The following is a 21,621-nucleotide window of genomic DNA, read 5'->3' as shown; positions in this document are numbered from 1 at the left end:
CCAAGTGGTCTTATGTCTGCTATATACATAACAATAAGCAACGTATCACAGTTCAACATTCTAAGACAAACTGTCCATCCCCAAAAGCATATATACATAAAACAATCAAATAGGCAACATGTCTGACCTGCAAAAGTTAAACAGAAGGTGTCCTGCAAGATCTTGTAGGTCTTTATAGAAAGTCTTTAATGGAAATGATCTAGACTGCTCTATAATTTTACAACTTATGGAAAGACTTGTTTTGGCTGTTTACTATACTTTATATATATATTATAAGGGACAAAAGGAAAATCAGACTATAATATCAGTCTACCGTCATACCAAGGAAATGCTATGTTTATTTAGAAAGAAAAGAAATATATTTTTACCTTCTTCTAGGTCATTTTCCAAGTCAAAAATAAGGTTCCCGTTGCATTCATTATCATTGGCCAGGGTGCAAGATTTTGTCCAGAACTCCATGGCTGCTGGAAGACGAGCAGCAATTGCCCCTAAATTATTGGTGCTCAATGGGGGACATGGACCCTAAGAAGGAGGATGCTGCAAGAGTAACCAAAAAGGCAGCACCCAGCGCGTTGCCTGACCATATCCCGGTGGCCGCAGTGAAAAGGCATCAGATGATGGATAGAGAATGGCAGTGGGGAGCCAGTAAGGGACACGGTGTACAGTATACTTGGTCTATTAGCTAAGCCTGCTCTACTCTGATTTATAGCCTTGTGGCTGTGTGTATACACCTGGCTGGGTAGGGCTTACTCCGGTGACAGAAGGGAGGGGACAGAAAGCAAAGCAAAACAATATCCACTCTGCATTAAAATACAGACCCCTCTTCAGATGGTAATGAGCAAAACATACCCCCTCCCTCACTTTCTGCTCTGTAACTGCTATGGGTGGTCCTCTACACTGGCTTTGCAAGACAAAATATAATTCCCACTCTCTCTATTTCAATAGGAAGTAGTTTGTTCCAAGCTGTGACAATCCATTAATACACCTGCACTTATCAAAGCCATAAACCCTAAAACTTTAAAGGGAAGAGAAGAAAGAATGTAGCCGCACGTACACAGATCATTGTCAAATACTGCACTGATTATAAAACTTACAGCACGTGTTTCAAGTGTCTGTACACATGATTTTATTTATTGTTTGATTGGGTGAAGGCACTAAAAGTGCTGGAAAAGTATCAGAATAATACTTTGAGCTCAGTGCTTTCCAAAGTGCATCAAAACAAATGGTGTGAAAATTCCTAAAGTTCGAGTAGAAACGTTTGTCCCCTGCAAGATCTTTTGATCTCTTTATCCAAGCAGTGGTCTCTCTCCAGAGGGCTGACATGACTTTATTTTACAAAAAATAGACTGATATTATAAGTATAGATCTGTAATATTATGTGCCAGGAACCTGTCACTGCTGCACCTCAATAATCTACTTTGATCTTTTTTGGCCATTTGGAAGCCACTACTGATGTAACGTGCAGGAATTACATTGTCCCAACAGCATGTTGGTTTATTTTCAGAGGTGCTGGAAAAAGATCTGGGCTCTACACTGCATGGTGTATGGGATGGGCAGCATGCACCAGGAGCAGGAGGAAAGGCAGTGCCCAACCATAAACTTTTTAAGCTGGGTGAGAAGAAATTGTAGGCGGGTGGAAGCCCCTGAATTGTGACCAAACTCATCATTAACCACCCAAAAACAGCCGGGCTTTGGAGAACACTGTAAAGGTATTTGGTAAAAGAGGCTTTGCATATCTCTTCTGCCAAAAACCTCCACTTTTTTGCTTTTTGAGTTTATTTTTGTTTTACTGTTCAGTTTTAGTGTACAGAGTAATTGGTATGAGAAAAAGGAATGTAGTGAGTTAAAAACTTCCAAACTCAAAAAATAAGTTATTTCAAAAATGTATTTGAAAAATGCAACTTACAGAGTGAGTATAAGGAGGCTGGGGAATGAAATTTACAGTCACATAGGAATTCCTTGCATGGGAATGATGCCAGTTTGTCTTTAAATCCAAACTGTACAATGCACTAAGACAACTGACCATGGATGCAAAGGACATGATGGCCAAAACACCGAGCAAGAAGAGATCCACAATCTATTTCCCCATTGCAAGTAAGTGGAAGGCCATCTATCAGGGTAAAGTTGGGCTGAAGTGTTGAAATCAGAGTCACCCATGTCCTGGCAATAGAGAAAGGGGACACTGCAAGACCCCCCAAATGTTTTGTCTTCTCAGTATGGTGCTGAGGAGGTCATTATTTATATATGCAGTAGATTAAAAATTATTAATTATTATTAATTAAATAAGAATTATTGGCAGTTCTATCCATTTAGCCTCAATCTACAATTTGCATCTGCAATGCAAATACATGATCTATTAAGAATGAATATTAATACAATGTTTTCCTGCCAGCTTATTAAATAATCATTTCTATAGAGCACGTACTAGTGAGATACATGACTACAGCTGCCAAATCATTTTTTATTAAGCAACTTGAATCCAAGTTATGCCATGCTTTTTCTGCCAGCATATAGTTGGTAGGCTTGCTGGGCTCCTTTTACGGTACAGGGTCATCAGCACTACTTTTACATATTATTATGTGGGATTGCAAAACATTGTATGCACAAAAAGTGGATTTATATACAGTTAATATTTATATTTATCTTTAGGATTAAATGTATTTCTCCAGAATGCTGCTGCTTTATATGCCATAAAGGTTAGCTGGGTCGGAGCAAATTTAGCAAATTTTTGTTTTGTTGGCCCTTGGGTAAGTATGCTGGGAATCTTTTTGTGTTGTATTGCTATGTGTAGACATTGTTCCAGGGAAGCACTCAAAAGATAAGGTGGCCATATTGCAGACTTTGCTGAAATTCTTGCCAACATGCAACTAAGCCAAAAAAATCACAAGCTGGGTTGTACAAACTTGGCTTTTGTTATTATGGGCATGCATGGTAATTTATGACATCTTGTTTTGTAGTTATGTAGGGATCTCCTACAGTAAAAAGACCCCAGCCTTGACCAACTGGCAATCCATCTTGAGCTTACACAGAGCTTCTTCCTTGCAGTCTAGAGAGTGAACAGAGTATGCGGGGTATAAATCAGAAGTATATATCTGCTAGGAGGTGGGAGTATAGGATCCCTTTAAAATGTCAAGCCAAAGACTTGTTGACTTGAATCAGAAGCCTTGGAACACTTTTATAACTAAATGGAAGAGTTGGAAGAGGGGGGTGAATTTCTAAATGAATTTACCCCACCATTCTATCCACTAAAGACAAGCATTTCTATTTGTTTGTCTTGCTGTTGGAAAGTTTTATTTGTCTGGACAACGTCAGCACTACAAAAAATGGCAAAAAGAATAGATTTGCCCTATAACAAAACTTGACGTGTTCTAATCCTCCCACACTCAAGATAAAGAATAGATTTTAGGTAGGAGAGAGAATTACAAAAAAGTGAATTCCAATGTCCTCAATATAATTAATCATGGTCACATGTTTACATATAAATCTCTCATCCCCCTCAGGATCATTAGTTATTCTGAGCGCCCAGAGAGACTGATGGGGGAAGAGATTGGGGACAAAGGCAATGCTACACTGGATTTATATGCAAATTGATAAACACCATGAGCTCAAGCTAATAATGAGGAGACCTTAGCTATGCACTCTGGATCCCTCATTCCATATGCACATAATACTATAAACAGTAATCGAGCAGTTACACCATGGTTTGGGCATGTTACACCCTAATGCTGGACATACACTATGCAATTTCTGTAGTGCATATGGACAGGATAACAGGGATATTCCAAAGGAGAATAGAACATGGCAAATGTTTAATATACACACTATTGAATCTGGATCTGCCATAAGCCCATATAATATGTGTGTTCACTATATACTGCCCAATATCCAGTATCTGTATTGTGCCCCCAAGTCATATTTTAATAAAAGCAAAACATAGGGAGAGAGACACACTACTACAAGCCATAACCCTGCAAAGCTGCGTCCACTTTTTTGCCCACTCACCCATGTTATGGTTTGCATATTCCGTAATCCACGTTATTCATTTAGGGCTATCCCTTTTAATTTTTTTTTGAAATGCTGGTGACTTTGAGGTATTGATAAATAACCCACAGCCATTTTTACAAAAAGTTACCCAGCACCAATTGAGACCATAAGCAACATCTAAAAAAGGCTTGCTGTGACTCTTAGTCAATGAATTTGGGAACACAACTTTTCCCCATACTCGTTGTTCTACATTGCTGTTCTCGGCACTCAGAAATAAGATGAGGAACGGCTCATTAGGGAACTGTAGTAAAGGTTCAGTGGAATGTAGAACAGGCAAGAATTGTCTCGAGTGGTTAAGTGAATCCAGACAGATCTGCCAAGTGTCATTAGTGTGACGGAACTGTTTACCAGGCTGTGTAAGAAGAGAGAGAATAGGCCCAAAGGCCTGGAGGTGAAGGACCAGACAAAGATAAATGGTGAGAGCGTGCTGACAAACAGATGCCCAAGACTATCCTCTGCTTCCATCTGCGCTAAAAGCTCCTCATCTCTGACCTCATTTTATCTATAGGGCAGATTGGGACCATACATGCTATTGCTGTGTTTATCTGTTGGTATTACAAGGAGGCTTTTCCTTGCTGCAAACCACCAGTGTTTAAACCAAGGGGGCACCTTTTTTATTTTATAGTTGTCAAACCACCTTTATTATTATTTTTATTATGCATTATTGTTCTGTCATGCTCATCTGTGCCATCCTTTAACTAACTGTATTCCAGATTGTTTAAAAGGTCTGTCCCAGAACTTTGGGGAGTGTTTAGAAAAGCAGGGATGGGTGTGGGCAGTATATAAAAACTTTTTACATATTTGTCATGCATGGGAATTGTAAAAGTTCACTAAAATGCAAATCTATCCTATTACATAGAAGTACATATTTTCAACTTTTTGCAAAACTTTTTACCTGAAGTCCTGATCACAAGTGCATAATTATAACACTATGCATCATCTTTGCATTTGAAAAAATCATAGCTATTTGTAAATAAATGCAAATCCTGATAATCTCCTTATGCTGCCTTTCTATTGCCTAGTCTTAAACTAGTACATGTGCTACATTATTTGTCAACTGTGAAAAACGATCGTGATCATCTTGGGTGAAAATCTAGCATGTATAGAGTGGTTATTTGATGTCGTTCAATAATCAATCATGGCGGATCAATGGACGATTGATCAATAATGACCACTGCACGTTCCTTTGGAGGGGATGTCACTTACCTGTCCTCCCACCTCCCCAACATTTGTTTATTTTCCTGGTACTAGACATGCTCACAAATCATTGTTTTCAGAACAGGGCTATAGGGCTGTGTTAGAGATAATGTTTGGCTGAGATCAAAATATATTCAGGTACTTTTACTAAACCCTTTTTAATTAATAGGCACCACTGAAAACTTTATTTAGAGGAGCACCAAGTCATATGTTGGGCAGCTTGTCCAGTCTTCTACAGGAAATATGGGTTGCTTGGCAAAGCACATAGCCCTTTCCACAGGACATAAAAACTACCCTTCAAGTGATATTGACCTAAGTTTACAGAAATGGGGAATTTTTGTACCCTGCTCGCTCAGTGGGGAACATGGCCATAAAAGCCCTTGCTCCTGTCCAAGTCACCACAATTAAGTTCTGTACTGGGCCTAATAATAAAATAGCCTTATATATATCTTCCCAGTACTACATGAAACCCCTTAGCTACTGGTAGGCCATTAGTTTAAAAAAAAAAAAACATTAGGGTACAATAATATGGAAAAGCACTAGAAAAGCACAAACTGTATGTAAAAATAACAAAGTCCTAATAAATAGATTCTTTAAGTATAGATAAGTGTGGAACACATACCATAATCTCTACAGATAACCTCACTGAAAAGCTCTTCTCTAGACTAATAATCTTCTTAATGATCCCTAGCAACTTCAGATCCAAGAATATCCTGATCCCCTTTTCAACATATTGTACTAATGAATACATCTGACCTGTCTGTGTTCACAAGAGCCACAGCCAAACTGTATTTAGAACAAAAAGGAAGTCATTTTTTATTGTTCAATAAAATAGAAAACTCAAAAAAACAAATGATTCTAACCCTGATAGGATCACCAAGTGGCCACTTGTGTTTATATCTTTATCACATACAGCAAGCTTAAGCTGCGTACACACTTCCAATTTTTATCGTTGGTAAACGAACGACGAATGATCCTGCACGATATCTGCGAACGATCGTATAGCACCGATCCTGTACATACAGATAACGACACAATCGCTCAAAGATATTGTACACACGATAGATGCGATCGTTTGAACGATACAGGAGGTGACGTGCACCACAGGAAGTGAGCGAACGTTCGTTCACCGCGCATGCTCAGACCATGGACGATCACTGAACGACCGTACACACGATAGATGGTCAACGATCGTCGTCCAATCCGATCCGCCGGTCCGGTTGTTCATTTACAACGACTATCCTCGTTCGTCGGCGTCGTTGGTTACTTTTTTTACGAACGATTTTTGGCCAATCGGTCGTTCGTTCGTCGTTCATTTCCAACGATAAAAATTGGAAGTGTGTACGCAGCTTTAGGCTGCGTACACACGTGCAATAATTATCATTGGAAACAAATGACTGGCCAACAATGCCAATGAACGAGGATCGTAGCTGGAAAACAAGCGACCGTCCCGGCAGATCTGATTGGGCGACGATCGTTCGCAGTCTATATGTGTGTACGATCGTTCAGTGATCATGGATTGTTCTGCAGTACACTTCCTCCTTTACATGTCACTTCCTGATTCGTTCAAATGATCGTATCTAGCGTGTGTACATTATTGGTGGATTATAGTTGAGCGATCGTATCATTACAGCATGTACAGAATTGTGCACAATACGATCGTTCAAAATAATCGTGCATTATTGTTGATCTGTCGTTAGTCATTTGTTTTCTAACGACAATTAGTGCACGTGTGTACCTAGCCTTATACTTGTTTGAAAGTCTCTATGTTATAGTAGGGTCCCCACTTTGAGCCCACCAAAGTGGGTGGAGAAGGTGGCATGCGCAGTAAGGTTGGCACATTTATGCACCTGTACAGTGCAAGATTGGGTAACGTAAGAAGATCCTGGAAGAAGATAGCAGCTACTGGTGTCCAGTACGTGCTGGATGGAAGAAGGAAGATGGGACCACATGGGATCAACTTGACTAGGAACGCGGAAGGATCAACAGCTTTCCATCTATACTAGCTAAGTGTCTTTTTTTTCCTGAAAGCTCCACTATAAATTTGTAAGGCATGTAAACTTTTTGTCCTCCGAGTATATTTATGTCCCTTTATAAATGTGGTATCCTTCAACGCAGTTAGAAAACCTAAAAAAGAGACAAACTGGCAAATCCCTAAACAAAACCTCTAAAAAGCTTTTATAACTTGTATACAAACGGCCAAAAACTGCTCGACCTTTTATTAAACATCCCCCATTTTGTCCTGTTTGTAGTGTAACTGTGAACAAAAACTTTTCTACTGGGCTGAAACTGTTATCAGGTGCATATCCTAAAGCTTCAGAGGAAATAATCACTTGCCTTCTGCTAAATCCTTTGTATGAATAAAGCTTAGGGAAAACACCAGGAGATCATAAAACAAGTAGAAAAACAAGTGCGGGCAAAGCTGAAAATGCCTTCTGCCTCATGGCTACAAAAACCTGATACGTCTTTTGTCATGTAAAACGTGGAGGGTTGAGAATGACTCTAGGCCAGCCCTAGTTGCCTCCCAGTCCCACATGAAGATTAAGGTTCTCCATTGATGACGTGCTGGTAGTCACATCCACACACTGGCCTAAGGGAGAGGAAAGTCAGGCTGTCACTCAAGAATCCAGACAAACATGTCATATATCAACGGCAGCCTGACCGTTGGCACAGATTATAGATCCCTGTTGTAAACATTTTACACGGTGACCAATGGCAATGTGTAGCCACCATATAACCTATTTTCTCCTGTTCTGTAATATTTTCATGTACATTTTCACCTAAAGTCAGGGCAGCAAAATAGAAAATATTTACTGCAGTGTTTTTCATCCAGAGATTTGTGGAACCCTAGGGTTCCTCCAAAGTTTGCCAGGGGTTCCTTAAGAAATGAGCAACTTGTACCTCACTAACAATGATCTATTGCCATCTGTAAGGCAATGAGTCTGATTTATCAAAGCTCTCCAAGACGGGAAAAGATAGACTATCATTGGTAAACCTGAGTGATCCAGTTGGCAAATGTTTTTAGTCCTGGACCATTCCCAATTTACTGAATCACCCATGTTCTCCCATGATATTCTATCTTCCCCATTCATGAAGAGCTTTAATACATCGGGCCCAAAGCAGGAGGCATTCATCCTACAGACTATCAGGGGTTCCCCGAGACCTGAAAGTTATTTCAAGCATTCCCCCATGTTGAAAAAGTTATGGAGCTGTTGATGGATTTATGTTAAAAATGGGAGCTAAATGGCTGTTTTTGGACTTCAGCGCCTTCCAAACCACTGATCTGAAACAGGCATTAAGATCTGGAGTCACCGCATCAACAGTCCCAGAAACTAGTATCCTCTGAGGGTGAGGTCACCCATGGTAGGCTCCATAATTCCTAAATATGGGTTCTTTTAGCAATCTAAAACCAGCTTCCTGTGTGAACACCACCACAATGTTTATCACACTCAAGGTCTATCACCATCAACATAAACAACGTCTAGGCCTCACCCTTTGGAGTTTTGTGGATACTAGATAACAGGCTACATATTTCCTATAGTAATATATTATATGAAGGTAAATATACATAGGGGCAAACAAATATATACAAGGGACAAACATGATGCTTGATTATGATTAACTGCCGAGTCTGTATATTTACTTTCCCATTGCAAGACAGTTCTGTAATAATATTTTTATGTTCCACATATTTCTGATACCACCATCTGTACCACTTCCACTTGGACAAAATTACATTTTCTGGTAATGTAATACTGGCCAAACCAGATGTTCACTAATGAGATGGGCAACCTACAAAGTCCTTATCACCAGACCATTTACCTCACCAACTCGCTCCTCCAATGACCTACTAATGACTTCCTCACTCATAACCTCATCACACGCACGGCTCCAAGACTTTTCTGTAGCTGATCCAATTCTCTGAAATGGTCTTCCTAGTCCCTTTCAGCTCGCTCCTACTTTTTGCTCATTTAAAAGAGCACTCAAAACCCATTTTTTCAAACTTGCCTACCTGTCTTCTTCTGTCTTTTAAAACTCTCACTACTTACCATATCCCCTCCTAGTGTGTGTTACTTCCCCCACCTCCTAGATTGTAAGCTCTTTGGGGCAGGGTCCTCTTCTCTTTCTGTGTCACTGTCTGTATCTGTCTTTCATTTGCAACCCCTATTTAATGTACAGTGCTGCAATATAAAATACTTTTTTTTAATAATACCAATAATAATTATATGTGCATTTAGTATATTTTGGGCATGTTATTGTGTCAACATCCCAAAGGCCTTGGACTACCACTGTGCACCACCATCTTGTATGTGAAGTCAGGACACTCAGAAGAGTCACTTAAATCACACTCTAAAGTGTTCCCTTTTACGTCTTCCCCGGCAGCTACATAAAAGATTATGTAGGGAGATGATGGAAAGGCGGAGTAGCTGGATCAGCACATCCAGTAGTTATACACTCCAAGAAAAGAAAAGGGCCATTACAGCACCGCCATTCAAGTTGGCCAAATGTTGAATGGAAGAAAAAAAAAGTGGAAGATGGTGGCGCCCTGCAATGGAACAGGGATAGGTGAGTCATGTGGGTTTAGTTCCTCTTTAACTGTCCCCAACTTGATAAATATGCCTAACACAACCTGAACACAATGCATTACCAATACAAGAACCATTACACTAACCCCTATAAGGAGACCTTAACACCTCTGACACTTAATCCACCACCTAACTCCTTAACAGTTTATGGCTGAACTCCAGGACGATATAAAAAGTTACAGGAGGAGCAAAAGAAACCTACAGATAGGTGCCGAAAGCCAAATTACAGGATGGGGAAGTGACCATGGCTATGGCAGTTGTATAAATCTGGTCACCAACCTGGACGTATTCCATGGTTCAAAAATGGAAATGGGCAAACAAAACAATTCAGTTCAGTATCAAATGATTTTCCCAATATCCAGCTTCATCCCCTAGCCACGGGTTTTTATTACTATCCTCCCCTTAACATCTGCCACCCCACAATACAGAGTGTTTCCATACAACATATTTCTCTCGTCACTGAAGTTTACATTTTGGGTGCAGATGATCATTGGAGATACCAGAAAAAAGTATCAACAAGAAACTGCAAATATCACTTCCTAGGAATAATATTAGTCAATATTTAATCTGTCTTATAATAGAATCTTTTGTGATTGGATCTGCCCCAATAGCCTCTCCTCCATGTTTGTGTATTGCTGAGCAAAGTTCATCCGTGCTATAAAAAAACAGCTATGGAGGCCCTCCCTGAAGGTGATAAGGAACAAGGAGTGTTGTGTTCACAGACTGGAACCATAACATCTGACCATAAACACCACGACACACCATCCCCCATCAGCCCCAGGCTTGCTATGTGATCATAATACTTCTTTCACAAGTCCATCCCAAAGCATCTACTTTGTGGACTTCAGGTTTCTTTGATTGTTGTTAGGCGTACACTATGCTTTGTGATTGGTGTTCTCCATCAATATTACGATCTACTTCATAATTGATTTTTTCTATAGAGAACACAAATTTGAACTATTATTCACTTGTTCAATGACTGATCAAATTATAGTCAATTTTTCCAATATATCTATTGAAAATATCATTTGTAACGTAAAATGTGGAAATTTGCACAATATGCAAAGATTTACACAAATTTGCACACTTGCACAAATTTGTATGGAATACCAGTCAATGTTTATCCTGCAGCATGGATATTCCAAGCTGTGTCGTAGGCCTTACAAGTTCTCACGTGTCGAACTTTCTTTATCTCCTTAACATAAAGAAGGCGATGTTTAGTAATCCAGAGGGAAGAACTGGGAAGTACTTTTAACACTTTGGGGACTTCAGTGAAGCAGAGGCATAGTTGTCCATTTAAACAGAAACTTAAGAGCATCTATTTGTCAGAATGATCAGAGCTGGAAGTTGGAAGAGGCAATGGACATTATTATTAATAAACAGGATTTATATAGCACCAACATATTACGCAGCGCTAATATTGAGATGAATGTGCAGCCTTGTCCTCCAACAACCAAGGGTGATGGTAGTAACCAACTTCCTCATCAGAACAGACTTATAGTAGCACACTATAGAGGGGAAAGACCATATCAGTCTCCTATTTATTACCTACTGGAAGAGCAAAGGTCAGCACTAGCAGACAATCAATAATGATGAGGTGCACATGTGCATAAAGACTTTCCAACAGATGTATTTGCACAGTTACTGTGTAAGCATGCTTCACATGACAATGCCTTGGTCTTCTGGTTGCCCAGGCATTGCATTGCAAGATGGGACAACGTGTGTGTCTAATCTAACTGAAGCTCCGGGCGTAGTTGTAGGGACAAAACCAAAGGCAAACCCAAAGTGTTCTGACCGTTGGATAAAACTTGTAGATGTTAATTAGTCATTTTGTTGGCCATGCCGGTTTGGTTTTACACTGGACACCTTGTAACCAACCAATGATCACTTACTCCACAGAAGGGGTAAAAGACAATAACGGGTATATGAAGAACCTCAATGTGGACTATGTACTCACGGAAATACTTTAGTGTCTCTTCTATCTGTTCTGGGGTAAGACGGAAGGGCAGGTCAGGTGGTAGCAATGGAGTGTGCAACCAGTCATCATGGTCGTATCCAAACATGGTGTTGGCACGAAGAGTGTAGTGAGGGAGCTGCTCCTGCAGAAGGCTGATGATCTCCACCTCCGGGACATCCCCACTGGTGCACACGTCTGAAATACAAATAGATAATTAAACCTATATTCTGATATATATCCATATTTTTATAGTGTGACATCTAAGCCACTCTGGTCTCGGAATAAGTCTTTGGAGATGATGAAATAAATTTGGTGATGACACTTTTGTGTTGCCCAATTTCCTCCTTGCTGGAGGCTCTGACACGCGGAAGCAAAACCCTGCCTGGACCAAGATGGCCACCTTCACATGATGCAAATCAAGGCATGGCAGCCAGCAATCTTGTGTCCAATTAGATAGGTCCCTGCACTGCATAGCTGTAGGTAGATCTGAAGGACATTGCACGGTCAGATCTTGTTTGTCTAGCTTAAGAAGTGGTTGCCAAATTCAGTAGATTCATTACCAGTAATTATCTTATCTGGAGGTAATTTTGTGAACAAAGGTTATCTTACAGAAAAGGGGAAAAAACATATCTCTACAGATCAACCTTTCTTTAGATGACCATCCTCAAAAGATATTTTCTACAAATGTTATTTCCACCATATCTCTTGAGCTGACCACACATATTTCAGTCTTTTTGAGATTTACTATCATCTGCTTAACTGGAGGAGGTGCAGTGTTTCTTTTCACTGTTAATGAATACCAATGCATTGCCCATATCCAAACATATAAATATTGTAACACAATTAAAGCCAATGAACACACAATGAAGTAAATGACAATGAACACAGCACCGCCTAGTGGACAAATTCTGAGTGACAACTGCTATTTAGCCAATATTATCTGTATGTATGCTGGCTATGTCTATTATTATTATTTATTAATATTAATAATAATAGACATGGACATACATACATACATGGGTCTACTTAATACTTTTCATTGTTTTACATTAAATTACATTTACCTTTGTGAATATCTCCATGTATCTATACTAAAGCTAAGATAAAGGTAACTATTGTATAATTACAGAAGTAATAAATAAATCTAAGAGTCATCAGTACCTTTAACCACAACTGCCATGTGTGTTATGGCATCTATGGTGATGGGGAAACATGGGCAGAGCTGGACCAGCCATAAGGCAGGTTGCCCCTTTAAGCACCCCCCCCTCCATCTCCATCTGCAGATGTTAGGTTTGCAAGAGGATTCCTTTTTCACAGCCATGCAGACATAGGGATCCAGACAATGCAGCTAAGCAGAGCCTCCACCTGGCTGCCTTGTTGGACATAACATTCACCTGGCTGCCTTATGTACACAGCATGTACCTAGTTGCTTTGATGCATAAAACCTCCACCTGGCTGCCTCGAGGGACAAAACCTGCACCTGGCTGCCTTAATTGACATAATGTTCACCTAGCTACCTTGATGGACATAGTGTGCACCTGGCTGCCCTAATGGGCTCAACATGCAACGGCATGCCTTAATGCATAAAACATGCACCTGTCTGTCTTGATAGAAAAACATGTACTTGGCAGCTTTGATGGCCATAGCATGCACCTGACTGTCCTGGTGGACAGAACATGCACCTGGCTGCTTTGAAGGCCATATGGTCCACCTGGCTGCCTAGATGAAAAAGTGTGCACCTGGCTGCCTTAAAAGACATAACATGCACTAGGTTGGTTGGCCATAGCATACACCTGGCTGCCTTGAATGACACCGCATCTGCCTTGCTGCCTTGATGGACATGTTTTCCACCTTGATGCACAAATCATGCACCTGGATGCCTTGTTAAGCACAACATGCACCTGGTTTCCTTATTAAACAAAACATGTGCCTAGCTGCCTTGATGGATATAGCTTGTGTCTAGCTACTCTACTGGCCAAAAATGCACCTGTCTGCCTTGATGACCAAAACATGCACCCAGCTGCCCTGATGGCCATAGTGTCCACCTGGCTGTCTCAACATTGCATCCGCCTTGATGGACACGACTTCCACCTTGATGAACAAATATGCACCTGGCTGCCTTGATGGCCATAGTGTCCACTTGGCTGCCTTGATGGACACTCCAACCACCTGGCTGCCTTGACGGACATACTAACCAACTAGCTACCTTGATGAAGAAAGTGTGCGCGTGGCTGTCCTAATTTACTCAACATGTACCTGGCTGCTTTGAAAGACAAAACCTGCACCTGGCTGCCTTGATGGACAAAACATACATTTGGCTGCCTTGATCGACATTGCATCCGCCTTGCTGCCTTAATGGAAATAGCATCCATCTGGCTCTTCTAATGTACATGGTCTCCACCTGGCTGCCCTAAAGGACAAAACATCCACCTGGCTGCCTTAATGAACATAACGAGCACTAGGGATGAGCGAGCGAGTTTTTAAAACTCTATCTCGCGGCGAATTTGGCTGTTCTCACTTACCGAAATTGTAAGCGAGAACGGGTAGTGTAAGTTCGTCAAATTAAAAAAAAAAAAAAAAAAAAAAAAGATTGCAGGCTGTACTGATCAATGAATGCAGTGCCGGCTGCTTTCATTGATCAGCTCAGTGTGCGATCCCCGGCACTAGAGGTTAAATTCTAGTGCTCTCTGATTGGCTGAGGAAAGCTATCCTCAGTTCAGTTCCCACAGTCACGGGGCTGATGAGTACAGCCTGGTGACCGTGGGAACTTTGCAGTCTTAGCTGATTGGAAAAGGCACGCGAGTGCCTCCAATCAGCTGTGACTGCAGGCAAACTCTTAATGGAGTTTCTCCATTGAGAGTTCATCTACAGTTCAGTTCCCACGGTCACTGGGCTGTACTTATCAGCAGGTGACCATGGGAACTAAACTGCAGATGAACTCTCAATGGAGAAACTCCATTGAGAGTTCATTTGCAGTTCCACTGCGATCCCCAGCACTAGAGGTTAATTAATCTCTAGTGCCAGGGATCATAATGCTTTCCTCGATCTTCCGATGGTTTCACAACCCAATGGATGGGTTAATGGACCCATCAAAAGTTCAACTAAATTTGCGCGAGCATGCCAGAGGCCACCTGGTTACTTAGACAAAGAAATGCACCCGGCTGCTTTGATAGCCATACTGTGCAGTTGGCTGCCTTGATAGCATAGCGTCCACTTTGCTGCTTTAGTGGACATAGAATGCACCCTGTTCATCAAAGTAGCCTATACACAGCAAGAGATACATTTTACATGCTTTGGCAGAAGGTTTAGGGTGGCCAATAGCAGATGCACTTACTGTAAGAAGAGGAGGATGCTGAGAGGTGTGTGTGTTAGGAATGTCTTATTGTGTTTTTTTGTGTCTTACTGTATGTATATATGTGTGTCACTCAGTGTGTCTTAAGGTATATAGTATATGTGTGTTAGGCTAATGTCACACTTGCAATTCTGTCAGTGGACAGCGATATAAACCTGACAGATAATTTGGCACTTTCACTTTAAAATGAAACAACTTTATTAATTGATACATGGACAACACAATAGATCATGTTAGTGAACAATCAAAGCATTGCTGAATGAAAATCCATTATTCTTACCTGTGATTGTAGAAACATCCCTGAGCCGAGGGATTCCCTCTGCTGCTTTTCTATGAGTCTCATTGTCTTGGGGTGTAGGGGTAACAGCGGGCACTTGGAGATCACTGGGGAACGCGGGTGGGTAACTGGCAGCCTCCTCACACAATTCGGAGGAGTCCAGCTTGGCAGGAGTCAGCGGATGATGCAGGTTGCCATGCACTGATGATCGAAGGGGGCCGTGTTCTGGAAGGCAGAAGAGATATCCAGGCCTCTCTTCAACAAGGCCACCGCTGATGGTTCTGCACAAGAATAGATAATATTATCAATACTCTGTGAACATATAAATTAAAAATCATTGTGTATTTAAAATAATAAACTCGTTATGCTCTGCCAGTTGTCTTTATAATACTTGCAAAAAATACTTCCATTAACATACCCTTAACTCTAAAAAAAGATTTAAAATTAGTATTATAACATTTCAGTATAAAATAAAAAAAGTTTTTTGTAATTTTCTCTATAGTGTTTCAGTGGTCAATAATATAAGAATTAACATGCAGCATGAAAGCATGTAGTAATACAGTTTGAACACCAGATGGCATCACTACCTCACTTTATTATTAATACACAGTATTTATATAGCGCCATCAAATTAAGCAGCGCTGTACAAAGTCACTACCTCATTCTAACTATAATATTGTTACAGAAAGGTTGCATCATGAGGTCAGGTTAATTTTTACATACCTAGTTGTATTTTCACAAAGGTGGGGTTTCTAAAGGCACGTATAATCGCTAAATGAATATTCACTGGGACTCTATATATTTCAAAAGGATCCAGGACAAGATAGATTATTATTTTAGAAGTTATGGGTAATAGGTAAGTTCCACAGAACCCTGGTTAAGAAACAGAGTTTAGGCATAAATGATAAGAATCAGTTCACCTGATGGTTATAATATCTGGGGGAACTCGAAGAGATGAGATTGTTGCTTGGTCGTTAATCGTTCGTTTTCTAATGATAATAATTGCATGTGTGTACGTAGCCTCAGGCTACATACACACACTTGCAATAATTGTCGTTGGAAAGGATCTTCACGATCCTTTCAAACGACAAAGGACTGCAAGATGCATGAATGAGCGCTGTACATACAGCACCGTTCTGCTCCATGGAGAAGGGAGGGGGAACGACGGGCAGCACCCCGCTGTGCTCTCTCTCCTTCACTTGCGTTACCATCGTTCGTCATCCATTGTCCATGGATCCACCAGGACGGTCATTTGAACCTTGGATGATGAGCACTGTACATATGCAAGATTCTTGTTTGATATCCGCCCTGAGCATATTATCGAACCAGAACCATTGCACGTGTGTACATAGCCTTACTTACTGAGTCTTCCATGCTGGAAGAGGTCGGTGGAAGCTGCTTGACCCAAGCCTTGAGGGCATACTGGTCACAGTAATAGGACCTGACTGTGGCCACTTGAGAGAATAGTCCTTAGATTCGTCTACAAGGTCAGTGCACTGTTACAGGGACTGGCTGTTTTTAAAGGGTCCGGGACTTGAAAGAGAACATAAAAAGACATGAAGAACTAATCTGGAGGGTTTGGAGACAGTGAACTAGACCATCCAACGTTCCCAGTAACCAGTATCCAGGTTTAGTCTCTCTATACCACACCAGGAACCCAGGACAAATAAATGGGATGGATATCCCAAATACCAACCAATAAGGAGAACTGAAATTCCTATGTCTCTTAGAAAAATTATATTCCAAGCCCACTCCATTGCCGGTGCACTCCAATGGCCATGTGTCCTTGGCTGCTGAAGGTCAACCAAGCCATACTGGCAATCACCAATGAAGAAAACTTGGATCTTGGAAAAATCTCTTCACCAGAACTGTTAACATAATTTTGTCTTCATATTTGAGTGCAGGTCCACATTACAACATTAATTTATTAATTTATTATTAAATAGTCAAATTGTGCAATTTAGTAACTGCAGTCGGATTGCCCGCACAAATCCAAAGGTGTCTATAAAAGCTTTCATTAAATCGTTTCTAAAGGGATCCAGGAGATTCGTCTTTTCATTCTTTAACGATTAATTAGCGGTGCATACAACTTGCCTAAAACCAACAATAACAAGAAGGAAGGTTCCTTCCTCTGGAGAAGAGGTCAGAGGGCACCGGCAATGTACCAGACAAAGGAAGAGTCCTTCTATGTTTACTGCTGAGCCTAAGTTAATGTTTATCCAGAGAACAAACAGGACAACAAAGGGCTCTGGGTTAAACCTAAGAACTCAACAGTCAATTTTTCCAAAGGATGCCCATGTGTTTGCTTAGTTAATCTCAGATGAAAGAAGGCACAGTCTTCAAAGATGTCCAATGGGCCATTTGTTTGTTGGATAACTTGAAGGGTAACACTTCGGTCCTTGTTACCTGATATATGCTATAACTAAACATTAAAGTATAAAAGTTTGTACAGATGGCTTTGATTGGTCATATATCTATTGTGGTTGTCACTTTGGTTCTACCTTGAGACAAATCTCGCTATGCCTAATGAGAAAAACATCTCTTTAACATTTTACAAGTACACATGAAGAAGTTTGTACAGAGGCCACAGAAATGAAAGGTAGGTCAATTCAAGTTGTTAGAAAGAGAATTGAGGGAACAAGAGTTAAGCTACGTACACACGTCAGATTTTTCTCGCCTGATAATCGGCATCGGCCAGATATCGGGTGAGAATCTGGCGTGTGTAAGTCAAGGTCGTTCATTGTCCGTGGATCCGTCCTGGCGGATCCACGAACGATGAACAACCCTAATGCAAGGGAAAGGGGAGAGCGCGGAGCAGGGTGCTGCTCCGTCGTTCTCCCCCTCCCCTCTCTATAGAGTAGAACTCGTTCATGCATCCTGCAATTCTTGTCGTTGGAAAGGATTGTGAAAGATCCTTTCCAACGACAATAATTGCACGTGTGTATGCGGCTTAAGCTCTGTGATGATAGTGACCAAGGAAGCTTTTTAATACCTTTCAAGAACAGGTAGTTAACAGTTTTCGAATGATCCGGTAATTTTTATGATATGGACATCTTATGGCCAAAAAAGTGAGAAGACAAATATTTAAAGTTAAGGCTTAAAGTTAAAGTCTTTAGTCATTATATAGGCTGCCCCACCCCACACCTACCTACATAACCTTTTCCTACCTGCAGCGGATTCCCAAATCACTTTAGGGCCTAGTAATAAAGCAAACATAGGATAGTCTTGAATATATAAAAAGCAAATGGCAATGTTGGCTGCCATATTGCTGTCCTATCAAGTGACCTTTAAATGAATGATAATAACTCTAAGCCAGGGGAGACATTGAATCCAGAAAATCAGAATGACAACCAGGCACCTACTACATTACAGATCTGTTTGGTTAACTTTGGGTTCATGGAGGGCAATCATCATACTAAGAGCACGTGCAAGAGCAAGTGTTGATGTCCATCAATAACCATGAAGGACTCATGGGCCAGTAAATTGGTCTGAGCAGGACATAAGCACCATAAACCATACAATATTCATATTTTCTAACTGTATCTGGGTTGTAAAAACATTTGAAATTAGTCGCAAGACTTCCCAACAGGACTAATGACCAATTATACCTAATCAAGTAATCTGCAGAAGAAGATCGACGTCTAAATCCAATCATATATTGCCAATTTTGAGCACTTTTCCCAAACTTTATATTTGTTTTTTTTATTATCCTTGTAGAGCTATCTGCACACAAGGCATCCCGCTACAACTGGAGTCACCTTGCAACCAGGAGAAGGTAATGGACTAAATCTGAAGATCTTCTGCTCAAGCATTATGGGGCAGCAGATAACCCAAATTAATCATTAACCATTGCAGAGACCCAGACTTGCTAAATTTTGCATTTGCCTTGATAATCATCTTGGCTGCCAAATATGAACTTTGCCCATTGTAGCTGGTGGGGGTGTTGATATAGTTGGGAAGAATTGCACCTGCATTGAGAAATGTTTATGACCCACATCCTAAAGATGAAGGGAAGGTAAAGCGTTATCAAATCTAAGTAATATGTGTAGCATACCAGTCCTTAAAATGGGTGGCTGCATTAATTTTTGGGATTTTTTCCTATACCAAGTGATCCTTCAAGTAACACAATCCTAGGAGGACAACGCTCATCCACCGCTCTGTATGGAGGAGCAGCATTGTCACCATAGGACTCCATTCTCCAAAGGGGAAGTTATGACTTTTTTTTCATTGTTTTACACACATTGGTAACAAATGGTAATAAATGTTGTGTTTGCCTCGGAAAAGGGTCATTAAAGACCTTCTCGGCTGATCAGCCTATGCAAGCTGGTAATTGGATTAAAACCACATTTCTGATTTGCCTAAATATTTTCATTGCAATCTATCTGATCTGTGCAAAAACACACATTTAATAAATTAGGATAATCATGATTTATAAGTCTGCAAACGTTGGACAAATCTGCATATATGTAGACAAATTAAAACAGTTCACTGATTTGAATTTAGACTTTTGCTATAAAAAAAAATTGGGACTGAGGAAGATCAGCTCAGATATCAAACAGCCTGGCTGCAACATGTGATCACAAAGAGGATTTACACAATACTTTTACTTATCCATTCATTAAACACTGCTGGTAACCCATGGCTTGGGTGTTAAAATAAACTGCACATTAAAGATCCTCCCTTTAAAAGTGTTTCTTACCTAATTTTTATGCTAATTATCAACCATTTCTTGCAGCAAGCACTCCAATCTGGAGTTCTAACTTTACGTGCTGTACACTTATTCTTCATCATAGACTTGAAAATCATTGAGGTCAAATATTTAAAATGATATCCAGGCACATTAACTTTTTAAAGAATCTTTTCTTATGTTTTAAATAATCAAAAATGTTTCTATCGACTGGTTAATCATTGAATTGAAATACTCTGATCAATATTTCAACAAGATATCATAGTAAAATAAATATAATTCAGATAAGCGATCAAACAAGTGGATAAAAACGTGTAATTAATTGCAACGATCAATATAAATCGACATTTATATTGATTGAAAAAGAACACCAAGAGTATGCCCAACATTACATTGTGTTGCTGATTATAGATTGTACCCCTTTCATATTGCAATAAGTCTGTTTAACAAGGTCAGTCCCTCCCGAAAACAATGTTTAGTAATGGGTTGGGTAGCTTCAAACCATTAGATCTTCCTTCTAAAATTCCCAACTCTTTTTCGTCCAGGTGGGAGTTTTATGTGTTTTTATTCCCCATAATGTGTCCTAACTCCTCTCCCATTCTCCATAATATAAAATAAAAAATCCAGAAAGGATTTGGGAGTTGGGGCTCCTCATACTGGGCATAGCAGGTGAGCAGACCCAGAGCACAAAGTTCTCCCAAAGAATTCACCAAGTGGCATCTACTGAAAATTAAAATATCACTTAAGGATAAACTCACCCTTAAACAATATTGTGATGTTCACCCAGTACCCTACACACACATATAGCACTACAAACATTGGTAGTAACAGAAGTCAAATAAGAAGGTTCATACATAAAACTTTTCTACTGACCTGACAAATTTGTAGTGCATGGTGAATGGAGTCCTGGTGCCGGTACCCCCAGTGAGCCCGCTCTATGCCCCCTTTACATCATGGCGGTAGGGTCACCACACCTGGACATTGCAAGCTGTATGAAGTGACTAAGAGCAAGCAGAAGGCTGCTATGAATGGAAATGTGTGTGAATAGAGGAGGAGGAGTCCAGGCTGAGAACACAGAGGGAGTAGACTAAATCCTGCAAGAGTCAGGTATAGGATCCCTGTTCTGACACAGTGCCCAGGATTTTCTATTGTGTCTATGTAACACACTGTCATTGAGAGAGGACATACTAGTCAAAGTATCGGGTACGTGTGACTTGGAGGAAACTCACAGCCATTTGCCAGCATTGTAGTGTGAGATACCACAACCTGTGACCACTATTCTCATTCAATGTCCATCTTTTTAACAATTTAATACTAATAATATTAAGCTAGATCTTCTGACAAAACACGTAAGAGTTATAGGAATAAAGAGCCATCAGAAGTTTAAGTTTTTTTCTTTGCAGTAACTGAATTCAATTTACAAAAAAAAGCCGACATGTATTTCTTTTGTCTTTTATGCATTTAGGCTTTTGAGATTTGTACAGACAGAAACTCAGAAGACAGAAAGTAGAAGCTTCAAAT

General features: G+C 40.3%; 1 protein-coding gene across 4 annotated transcripts in view; it reads right to left on the bottom strand.

Annotated features, from left to right (window-relative positions):
- HAP1 (huntingtin associated protein 1) overlaps positions 1–21,076 on the bottom strand; it is a 34,372-nt gene extending 13,296 nt beyond the window's left edge. The window contains exons 1-3 of one of the 4 annotated variants that reach the window (XM_072414768.1): positions 20,974–21,076; positions 15,417–15,694; positions 11,785–11,979 (exon numbers count right to left, since the gene is read on the bottom strand). In XM_072414768.1, the coding sequence (XP_072270869.1) occupies positions 11,785–11,979; positions 15,417–15,694; positions 20,974–20,993 (493 nt within the window). In that variant the 5' untranslated portion in view covers positions 20,994–21,076. Of the gene's footprint in view, positions 1–368; positions 773–11,784; positions 11,980–15,416; positions 15,695–20,973 lie in introns of those variants that run through there. The other 3 variants (XM_072414767.1, XM_072414765.1, XM_072414766.1) reach the window with 3 other exon arrangements.
- Positions 21,077–21,621: the final 545 nt, after the last annotated feature.

The sequence above is a fragment of the Pyxicephalus adspersus genome, chromosome 6, assembly GCF_032062135.1.
Source record: "Pyxicephalus adspersus chromosome 6, UCB_Pads_2.0, whole genome shotgun sequence".
Classification (NCBI taxonomy): Eukaryota; Metazoa; Chordata; class Amphibia; order Anura; family Pyxicephalidae; genus Pyxicephalus; species Pyxicephalus adspersus.
The sequence above is the reverse complement of the archived record's forward strand: the minus strand, read 5'-3'. Positions and strand labels throughout refer to the sequence as shown.